At 33.3% G+C, this 12277-nt stretch overlaps 1 protein-coding gene across 7 annotated transcripts in view; it reads right to left on the minus strand.

The window, feature by feature from the left end:
* The window catches only part of FSTL5 (follistatin like 5), a 323974-nt gene that overhangs the window by 97133 nt on the left and 214564 nt on the right, over positions 1-12277 (minus strand). For all 7 annotated transcript variants that reach the window (XM_026120175.2, XM_026120174.2, XM_026120176.2 and 4 more), the window contains one exon: positions 1725-1891. In XM_026120175.2, coding sequence (XP_025975960.2) covers positions 1725-1891 — 167 coding nt within the window. The remainder of the gene's footprint in view (positions 1-1724; positions 1892-12277) is intronic.

Genomic DNA, 12277 nt, shown 5'->3' on the forward strand with positions numbered 1-12277 from the left:
GTAGTAAAGGTTCACAAATCTGGCCAGTTCCAACAATTTAGGTTTTTTTCCCCCTTAACTTTGGATCTCTGATCACCCATCGCAGACTGGCCTCAAATTAGGTATACTATGAGTCTTCCAAAATTCCATCCTTGATTGTCTTCCAGCTTTTATAAACACTTCGGAAGTTTCTCCAGTTTTTGAATTTTCATACTCAAAATCGACCTTTCAAAACACTTGCTCTTTTCATCTCTGCAAATATAGCCTACTGAATCTTTCAGCTTCAGAGTGAGTTGTTAGATTCATTATTTCCATTCATCATGTCTTTTATTTCTGCATGTCCAGATGCACATTCTTGTTTCTATCGCTACAGCTCATGCCATGTATTATAGTTAGAAGTGATTAGTAAGAACTCCAAATCATTATTTACATTCATCATGAATATTTACAGAAAGCTAACAAACATTGCAGAAAGGAGCTTTTGGGAGTGGATGAGACACTCTCGAGTGTCAGTCAGACTATTAATACCAAACTAACAAAAGCAACAATTACTAATTTAAGTGACAACTTTTCAGAGGATGCTGGATTTATCCTAAGCCTCTCAAATAATTTAAAGCTGCCATTCAAGCAAGCTGAGCTTTGAAATTGTTCTTTATTTTATAAAGCATTACTGTAAAGAAGTCCAATTTACAAACAAAGCTAATGTAAAAACAGTAAGCAAAACAAAACAACAATGGTGATGTGCAAGTTCAGTTACCTCCTTAGAAATAAACAGAAGTATTAAATAAATGAATAAATTAAAGTATTGATACTCCAAATGTATACAAAGCCACCTACACATACATCACACTTCCAGGGACTTTGGACTCACTAGGGTAAAGCAGACCAAGTGCAACCATATCTAAAAGTTGCACACAAGTCCACATTGGTAACTGTGGTAGCTTAAAACGGGCAAAGCAAAGTAAACAAATCTGCAAACAAAATACAGCTGAAAGCATAATTTCAGAGTTTCATCAGAAAGTTTAATTAATTCTTCTAGTTTTCTGTTTTGCTCCATTTTTGGAGGTCATGGCAAAGTTAGGTGGCAGATATTTACTTCCTCTCCTCTCTCTGTCCCTGCTTCCCCCCCCCCCCCCCCCCAAAAAAAAAGTTTTTTAAGTTACAGGTATACTCACTAATGGTTCTTTAGGAAATACAATATACACTACTGAATACATAGAGGAATGATCAAAACAACCAATTTTCTAATAAGATCCTTATTTTAGAAAAAATATATTTTTATTAAATGGTCAGAACTAATGTTATCACTATGATCCATTTGTAACTAACTTACTATGCATTCCTCAATATGTTTATTTTATAGATTTCTTACTTTTTTTTTTCTTTTAGGTATTTGAAAACCTCCTTTCCAGGAACTAACAGGAGGTTTTTACATTGTACGATACTGACAGTATTTTGGGCTGTGATTTTGTCTTCACATGCTTCTTTTGCTGTATTTTTTTTTTTAATGATTGTTCTGTGAAACATGTTTTCTCTGTATTTACACTGAAGGTATGATTACACAGCAAAATAAAAATGGACGGAGATTTGCAAACATTTCATTTTAACTTCTTTTCTTTGTTTTTATTCACCTGCAAGCATGTGACTAGAAACCTCATGACTGAGGAGCTTGTTAAATACCACTTTTCTGTTCCTTATGAAAAGTTTCAATATCAAACTATTAAATAGATTATTATATTACTTACATTGATATCTTCCAAATCTAAGTTATTCAGAACGACATTGTTCCTCTTCCAGATGATAGGAGGTCTCAGAGTGCCCTGAATCGCACAACTTAAGACAGCACTTTGTCCTACTGTTGCTGCAGTGGTGCTTATTTTTTGATCTTCTGGCAGACTCAGCTGAACCACCTCTGCAAAAGATATATTGTTTGTAAGGTTAATTAGCATGCAGTTTCATAAGGTTAATTAGCATGCAGTTTTTGTACACTGGTAATTTAAGGATTTTAATTGGAATCAAAGTAAAAAGAACTTCCAACAACCATAGGAAGGTTCAAAGTATTTCGAATAAAAGGTCAGCATGACATTTCAATTAAACTGACTGACAAGTATCACCTTATAAGAAGGGAAGCACTTAACATGAATCTCAGAGGTAAGGCTATAATAAACATGACAGGTTATATCTAAAGACAGACACTGGAAGTTATTTAACTGTTAGGGCAACGCAGTATAGTAGTTAGCATCTTCATTTGAACTGAAATGAGAGTGTGGTTGTAGGAGTCATACATATGAGTCCATTTTCAGGAAAGTGAAAATGTGAATGGAGCTCAATGCACAAAATATACAGGACTGAGACAGAAATGAAAGGGATAACAAAGTGAATTCTGAATTCATAATATAAAAGGAAGGTACTTGCAGAGTTTTTTTTTTTTTTTTTTTTTTTTTTTTTTTTTTTGCCACTGTGTTGATGACTTTTTTTCTTGATATCAGTGAGAACCCAGTTTCCTGATCAAACTGGCATTACTCATGTCTTCCATTTCAGTCTCATGAGAATATGCATCACTCATAGTCCATAGTCCATCAAACACAGTAGTTTATGTAATTTTCAGAAAGCAATGTTAAAATAATTTCTTCTAATTTTCTCTAGTCAAACATGATTCCTTTTATAATTTGAGAAATCCAGAGCAAGAATAGTAAGTAATTATAGCATCTTAATAAATCTCTCCTAAACACCGAAAAAGAAAGGAGCAGGGGGAGAGCACTTTATAATATGAATTCTCAAACCATCAAGGAACAGTAGCAACAACTATGATGGACTACAGCACCTAGCACAAGCACAGACTACAACACTGTAAAACAGTTGAAGACATATCTGAAGTAAAAGTAGTACTTCGCTTGAAATATCCTGAACCGTTTCGGTCCACCAATATTTACCACATATTCTTTGCATTTGCTGTGCAGAACACAGTAGAATTCACTAGTGCTAATAATAAGCTATTTTACAAGCCTTTATAAGGCACTTCTGTTTTATTTGGCATTACCTGAAATGCCATACTATAAAATATCTGCAAATCAGTAAATGCAGAGGATGCAGTTTCAAAAGTGTGTCACAAGGGTGGGTGGGTGCATGTCTGTCTTTTTGTGGGTTGTTTTTTTTGTTTGTTTGTTTTTGTTGATTTTGGGGTTTTTTTTGGTAAGATAGACACATTGCTAACCCATTTAGAAGGAAAAACATTAAGAAAACATGCAAATAAATCTATAAGAAAACCTTCAATCAACATGAGAAATCTGAAACAATGTTTTCACGTTCATAGCTAGTTCATGAAAAAATTCAATAATGCCCATGACAGTACCTGACATTTCTAAAATTAATACCAGTGCAGTATATTCAAACTCACTAATATCATGTGGGAACAAAGGTATGGTATTTGAAATATCAAAAAAGTACAGTTATAATGCAAATTAGATTTTATAAGTAAAAAAATAAAGTCAACAAAATGACTGAACAAATTAAAATTCAGTATGAATAAATATAACGGTAAATACAGACTATACAAGTTTTAAAGAAAAGGTACTTTAATTTAATGAAGCCTTTGTCATACAATTTTGGAACAAATTTATTTACGTAAAAGTAACTATTTTAAAACTACTATCAGTAGAGAACTACTCCCAGCCCTTTCAACTTAACAGTATACAGAAAGTAAATCTTCCTCCATTTTTCATTGCCTCTGGCATTTCATATAGCAAAAAAAATTAAGCATAGCTTCATGAACTACCTTTGTATGGCATCACAAACTGAAAACAAACTTACCGAACAAATAGCAACATAAAAAAAAGAAACTATGTGAACATCTATGTTCATATCAACCCAAGGAGAAAGATCTAGTTTTTCAGGTTCATCGTTTTTCATAAATTCAAATGATCTTTCAAAAATTCTGACATGTGCAATAAGAGTCTGATAATAAACACTTTCTCTGATAACCCATACAGCAAACAGCTCTGATTTTAAAAGAAGGCCATTGCCATGTTGCACAAATCACTTGAATATTTGCATAGAAAAGGGTACATATTGATCTGATAACACCGCATAAGACTTCCCTCTTGTGTAATTCACTGTATGTGAGGCTGGAGAGCTGAGAGTAGTCTTTTTACTTTAGGTATCTGATTAAATAAAACATCTTAAAGTTCTACTTTTGTAAGGATTTTGTTCTACTAGGCAGAAGCAGCATAGGAGTTGAAAGTGTTTAATATGATGATACCTGCCACGTAATGAACCCTTTTTACTTGACTTTTATAACCTTCTATGAAGAACATCCAAATAGCAGTTCTTCAACTCAGCTGCTAGAACATGAAAAATCTCTAGTTATCTTATATTTCATTTTTAAAATTAACTACCAAAAGCAGCATGTATCTATTCTCTGTTAATTACCAAATCAGTGCTGTATAAGACAGACATTAATCTTTCGATTATAGCAAAACAGCAACCTATGAATCAGCTAAGATCCTTTGGGGTTTTTTAGCCTCATAAAAGCAATACTTCGTAATTAACACAATTAAAAAGACAGTATATTTTGTTTAATGCTTTTTTTTCCCCCCCCAATACAAGCATCAAAGACGCATTTCAATAGCTTCAGGAAGCAAAGCTTTGTTGTTCTATAATTAAAGAATAAAATCAATGCTTCAATTTTGGAGTATGAGACAAAAAAGGCTTAATTTTTTCTTTTCCAGAAGGAATGTTCTGCAACTCAAAACTCAGTGACACTGCCCAATAGTCGTGCACAAATGTGATCATCTCATTTTTTTTTTTTTCTAACTAGACACACTATGTGACAAAACTTACAACACTGGGAAAAGGAAATGTAGAAATTGAATATTGTTCTGCTGTCTGGAGTTTGTAAGATGTACTGCATCCATCTGATGATTGATCCAGTCCATTTTAGCTCCTACATCCCATTACAGGAGATGATTCTTCAGTGATGCTGTCACCTAGATTTCCTAAAACATACCTGCATGAATACTGAAAGATTCAAAACTTCTGGTAGACAATGACTGCCAACACTAATATTTTGCTTCTTTATAGAATTCACTGTGCAAAGACCTCAAAAGGAAGGTAAATATTATGAAAGTCAATTTATAGAGGAGTAATTATTTGCATTTTCCAAAGTTACTATTTAAGATAGTCATGAAACAATGATCATAAAATCAGCTTTTGCTATTGGACCCTCTATGAAAAATACTAACCTTCACATGATAAATTCAGCTACCTCATTTAAAGTCTACCAGACTTTGAAGTCTTTTATCAGTTAATAAAGTATTATTGTGAATGCTTGTATACAGAAGGCCAGTAATTGCCTATTATAGAAGCATTCATCATTTTTAATCAAAAAGCAACAGTAGAAAAGGGAATAGTTAACAAATGTAACATTTAGTGCTTTCCCCCCTTAACAAAGATGGCAAAGAGAAATAGAAGTGTTACTATATTATTTTGTTGAAACTAATCTTTTTTTTTTTTTTAATAACTGCTTTATATTTACTTGTAATCCTAGCCTTGCCTTACAGAATAACACTGAGGAAGAAACAAAAAGTAATAATAAAAAAGTAAAATGATAATACTAATCTTGCCAGAGTAATTCCCTAAAAAAGATTTTATTAATTTTCAATCTTGAATATATGTTAATATTCCATTTATAACTTCTATTATTTATCTCTATTGTACTAAACAAGCTGAATGCATAATTTCTTAAAATTAAGCACGGTTGTCTCACCTGGAACCAATCAATGCACCGAAGTGTTACATATTTGTTAACAGTTATAAAAACAAACAGCTTAATAAATATGCCAGAAGTATTGTTTCCCCTCAAAATACTGAGCATCACTTAAGTAAAAACCTTAATATGTTATACAATTATGCATAATAATTTAAATTATTAAATTTATAGAAAAAAGTTCTTGAAACTGAAGTAACTTTTTTCTTATTTCTACAGATAAATCTATTGTATATATTTGTGCTTCATTCAAAAACAAAGCCTACTCTCCCCAGCCTAGAGAGCAGTATCTGGAGCAGAGTTTTTTGACAGGTGACCCCTGAAAATCATTGTTAATTAACTGACTGCAGCCAGGTGGACAAGGCATTAGCAACAACCGATGTGTGTGCAAAGAAACTAGACCAAGACAGGGATGAGTCCCTCTTCATCAGTTCTAAAGGGCAAATTTGGCAGCAGGAGGAAAGTGCTTGCCAGCGCACAGGCCACTCAGGGCAGCAGCGCTCAGAGCCCAGGCTCTCTGACAGTCCATCGGAAACAGAATAGCTAGGCCCAGGAATTAAATAATGCACGTACCATCTCTTCTTTCCTCCCCAAAAGAAATGAACCTGGTTCTGAGAGCATTATTTGTCTGCCAGGCAGCAACATTAAGTATATGTAGGCAGTAGATTTTAGCTTATAGTTTGCTGTTATCAAAAGTGTGAAAGGTCTACTATGGTACACTGTATTAACGAACTTGGTTGTGGGTCCTCCAGATACATCATCAGGTCAACAAAGATTTTGAGTTCTAAACCACAAGAAGTCACTGATGACAAACAAAAAAAATGAAAGTAGCCCAATCAGAATAAATGTTAGAGGTTAGAGACATCAGAAATAGTGAATCCAGAACAAATGTTAAATGCGTGGAAGACATTTTGTGACATTAACACTGGCCAGGGGAGAGGGGGGAAAAAAGAAAAAAACCCTCTTGTTGAAGGAGCTCGGAAATACTTGAGATGAAAAAATGCTACTATTTTTAAAATATGACACCCCTGTGCTGTTGAGGGATGTACATTACATGGTCAAACGGCTTTGACAAATTTTGTGGCTACTGCAGCCATTCTGCTAACCCTCCTACCCTTCATTCTGCGAAACAGCACAAAGCCAAGCTCTTTTGGTTCCTCCCCTTATACTTTTCCATAATAATCTTTTCACTTGTACTAGATCCAACGTGAATTAATCCTTCCTCAAAACAGATGAGCTAGAACTGTACACAACATTTCAGATGAAAAATGTGTGATGTATTAGCTGATTCCTATCTTTTCTTGAAAGACTTCAATCAATACGTCTGAAGAATGCAATTGCCATTTTCACTTTGACCTCATCTGGCACCTCACACTCACCCTGTGATTGACAAGTCCACACAGCTCTCTCCTCTTCTGCTGTTTCCAGTAGGTGAATTCTCAGCTTGAAGTAGTATTTCTTACTAAGTATAAGATCTGGTACTTTGTAACATGTACTGTGCCAGATTTAAAGGTTGTCAATTCCTCTACTATAAAAATCCAATATTTTTTTCCTATATTGATGATGACTTCCAAGTCTTGGTTTTCAAAGACTTCTCTTGCCTTTTTCTTTTTCTTCTTTTTTTTTCTTTGGGGGGGGGGGCGGGGGGAGGTGTCAAGGTATTAGTGAAAGTATTAAATAAGTTTGCTTTCCAGATGGACACTGGAGAACTTTACTAAGAACTTCTTCCCAAAGTGATATTTCCCCATTTTGTAGTACTCATATCACCTCCCTTTTAACCAGCTCCTTTTTCTCTACTAATTTTCAGGGTTTCAGTTGACTCAGCAGCTTCTCATGTGACATCACATCAAGTGCTTTATCGAAACTGGTCAAAACAGTTCATTTCTTATTGCTTCCTTCTGGCTATCTAGAATCTGTGTTAGAGACCTGCTTTTGTTTGTCCTTCAGATATAATTAAATTAGTTTAAGATCACTTGATGCAAGGTTATTTTCAAAGTTACTTTTCTAAATATTTTTCTAATACATGTTTTCCTGATATCTTTCTAAAATAACCTAAGAACTTACTGAAACCAAGTGCAAAACATTATCACTTCTTACTGAATCAGCAAAGAAATTGGTCAACTATCATATGCTACCTTTTTGTTTGTTTTGCTTTGCAATACATCATTGATATACGTTACTACTACATCATGGTTACCCTTGTTTCTAGGCTTTTGATATTGTCTCTCTCATAGGTCCCAGAGATCTGGAATTTTTGAAATCTATAAACAATCAATTTAAGGAAATAACCTTCCCCAAATAATTTACAGCTTAAAATACATTAATAGTTACCCAGTGACTGAGTGCTCTATATATTCATTTATAAAGCTTTTAGCTCTGCATGCTGGTGACGTTAGGAAGATTTTCATATAAATATAAATACTTCTGAAGAAGATATTACAATATTGCAAATGATGATCAATTACTGAACACTGATAGAGCATCAGTGCTCCAGTTCTCTTCATTTGTCAGATATTTAGTAACCAAGCTATGGAAAACAGGCAAAAGGATTTTTTTAGAGCTGTCATTTTGCAAAAATATCCCAGCAGTAACAGGGATAAATCAATAATGAAACATTACTTTAGTCATTATTTCTTCAAGCATCATACATCCTGGGTTGTCTTTCTTTATATAGTTAAACTATATCAATATTCTTGCAAGCTAGCAGATAAAACAATATCACTACATTTTTAAGACATGGCAGCAAAAGGGTAGTGCTAGAGAGAAAAAAGATAGCAATCGTTGTGTGATGCTTTGATCCATCTATTTGTCGTCTTAAACCTTAGGACAATGAGCTTCTGCCCATAATATGGAACACTCTGTGATGCTCTAAAATGAGCTTGTTTATAAAAAGAGCTCGTACACTTGAAATTCTTTTAGTTTTCTGAAGAAGATAAAAAATAGGTGGTATAATTTGGGGTATTTCCGATCTCTCCCTATATATGAAAAAATCTCATCTCTAATTCCCTTCATGGCCCAATACAGTCTGCAGGTACTGAACATAATTATAAAACCCATTATCTGAGTGTACTGGATCAGGCTAATAGAGGGAGAAATGTCAATTACATATGAAATTTCATATGGGATTGAATAACTGGTTTCTTATGACTAATTTCTTATGACCAGCCACTAGACCACTTTGAAAAAGTTTTTGAAAGACAAGAAGTACATGAAAATGTTGTATTTGGACTTTATATATCACATAATAATTGATTACCTATTAAAGGTTAATTAAATTCCATTAACAAATGTATAATTTGAACCTTCTCATCTACTTATGTAAGTTTTATATATTTATTCACAGCAGCTGCAAAACACTTTTTTGTCTAAACTAATGAAGATTACGCAGATTGGTACTCACTGTCTAAAATTAAGACTGCATTAAGCCTGTATTTTTTTGTTTGCCTATTTAGAATGTAATTTAAAAGCAATCAACTTTTTTAAAAGCATGTAAAGAAGCCTTTTGTCTATGGCCTACAGTGTGCTTTAAGCTTAAGGGCTAGCATATAAAATCTAGCATAAAGAATCCAAAATGAGTGCCTTTTGAGGATAAATTTTTGCCTTTTCCTCTGCTATAGTTAACTGCCAGGTCTTTTTTTCAAGAAGTACCCTGTAACTACAGGGTATTTACTGCTTTTCAACAGGATATGAGACATTCTCTTTGTTCTTGGCTCAGTGTCCGGGGTCATAAAAATCCATAATACACAAAGTAATTAACACAATTAAGTAACGCTTAGAACCTCCTGGTCTAGACATAACACTTTTAACGAACTTGAAAAGATGAAAAGAACAAAAAATTCCGTAAAAATAGAAAGGATATGAAATTTGAAACACAAAATGCTTACTACAAGGAATTTTCTGACCAGTACTTTTCAGAAATATATCAACAAATTCAGAGGCCTTGAAATCAATCAACAGCTGGATGTATCCACCAATAAAAAACTCCAAACAAAGAAAGTTCTCAGCAAACACCATCAGGTGTTAATTATTCCAGTTAGCTGAGAAAAACATGAATTTACTGCCATTTGGCTGTGGCAAGTCTTACCACGACATTACTTAATAGCTGAAATGCAAATATTTAATGTGTCTTTTCCTTCGCTGATATCAAACCTAACTTCTCAAAATGATGTAACAAGAGCTGTTTCATCAGCTTTGTTTTACTGTTCTTTTAAACCAATTTAAAAATCAACATCAGTGGCATGACTAGTTTTGTCAGCTTAGGAATTAGATGATGCAAAAGTTTCATGTTTTCATACAGCTCAGACTAGTTTTAGCATGTCAGGCTGAAGAAAGTATACCGAATTTCATTTTACAGTGCAATGAAACTACCGAAAGAAGGAACTGTCTTTATCACAAACTTCCCCCCCTCTCCCTATAAACTTAGAGCAAGACACAGTGCATCTGAAAATAAAGATTTATACTTCAAATAAAGGAAAAATACATAAAGACTGGGAGGCCAGAACTAAATCTGTCCAGAGGCTATTTCAACAGCTAGTACATCTTAATTGTTTCATCAAAAGAAAGATTTTTAAAGTTACTTTATTAAATCAAGAGGCTTTAACATAAGCTTGAAAAAGTGATTTTCCTACAGAAAAATATATTATTATTTCCAAATAATATCCTTCTTTGTCAATCCATATACCGCAACAACAAGGCAGCACAGAGCCAGTACAAAATAGTATATAGATCACTGATGACTCTGAAAAAATCCTGCTCAAGCAGGATTTATATTTCTCAACTAAAATCGATCCACATGAAGAATTCAGCTGCTAAAGTAGATGCAATCTTCCAAAATTTGCTAAGCTTATTACTTGTTAATATATAAAAACTGGAGCAGAGACATAGCAATACTATTTTTCCCCTAAAGGGAACAGTGAACATATACCATCCAAAACCCATATTTCCATGCAGAAATCAATTTGATGTTTCATAACATCAGAGTGCTTTTCCAAAGCCAAGCAACACTGGAGACCAAATAAAGAGAAGAACTACCTTACAGTATCATATATGAATAAGTCCCAGGTTGCAAAAGAATTTCCTGCTTTGAATTTGTCATAAACAAATTATTCTCATACTTAGTTGAAAGTTTCAGTATGAAAAGTGAGGTAACATGGTTCCTGAAAGGCTTTTCTTTAGGTAGGATGCCAAAAAAGGGATCTTTTTCAAAAGCTAAACTCTCTATTCATTAAAGCTAAAGAACCTTATTCCTGCTGACTAAAAAAACTGATATTGATTATGAAGCGAGGCAGTTTCCTTCCTAAATCTGGAATAATAAAAAATAATAAAAATGGGTTAAAATATAGAGAGAATTTAAGAAAAGCATGGTGTAGTGCTTTCATAATCAAAATGTTGAAAAACATCAATATTTAGAAATCTGAGAAACCTGTTAAACAAGAGATCTGTTCTTGTAATGCATTTAACCAGACACAAAATACATAAGTAACTTTTTCATGATTACATAATATTTCAGCTGCAGAGCTTGTATTAAAACTGAGGAGGTCCTATTTTCAGTGTTATGGCCAACCCAGCAGAGGTTTCCGCTGTTCTATTACTGTAACAGTGAAAGCTCTTAACAGACTTATCACTTTAATTAAAATATATTAATCTTTCATTTTGCTGACAAGAGATTTGAGAGTCATCTTTGTTGACAATTACAGTTAATATTAGAATAACTCATGTTTTTATGAACTTCTGTACAAATCAATTCCATAAATTAATATAAACAATAAAAAAGCACAAACCTGTCTACAAATGAGCTTTATTTTTAATGCTGGCCAATAAGATACAATAAAGGGCAATTTATAGATCATGTAAGGCAACATTTATTTCACGGAGGAACTTTCTGAGAAAGATAAACATTATGCAAAAACCTACAGTTTCTATTTCTGTTTCCAAATCTGGAATGCAGTGTTCTTTATTTAGATACCTAGAAATATTAAGAATGTTTCAGGTTTTAAAAATAAGGATAAATAAAGTAAAATATCTCAACTGACTTCATTTAGTGAATTTAGCATCATATCCCTGTATTAACTGAAACTGTAATAGCTTTCATCTTCTGACTGTACTAGCATCAAAATGGTCACATGAGCAGATTTCCAAACAAAAAGTATCAGTGCTCAAGTAAGCAAAAGAACTAAATAAACTGTTGAAGATTATATCTTACACAAATATAAAAATGCATGTGCTTAATAAAGTCTTTACAATTAAAGCGAAATTCAATATTTTTTAACAGTTTTGTTTGTTCAGTGCTAATGTCAGCTTTTCCTGGGATAGGATCAGAGCATGCTCCAGAGACATGCATTTAGGGAAAAAAATATATATATATACACACACACACACACACACACATTGTCTTTTAATTGTGTTAATTACAAAGTATTGCTTTTATGAGGCTAAAAAAGAACCAATAAAGGATCTTAACTTGTTTGTAAGTTGCTCTTTTGTTAAATCAAAAGATTAATGTCTCTCTTATAGAAAACTAATTTGGCAATTACA

Source organism: Dromaius novaehollandiae, chromosome 4, assembly GCF_036370855.1.
Source record: "Dromaius novaehollandiae isolate bDroNov1 chromosome 4, bDroNov1.hap1, whole genome shotgun sequence".
Lineage (NCBI taxonomy): Eukaryota > Metazoa > Chordata > Aves > Casuariiformes > Dromaiidae > Dromaius > Dromaius novaehollandiae.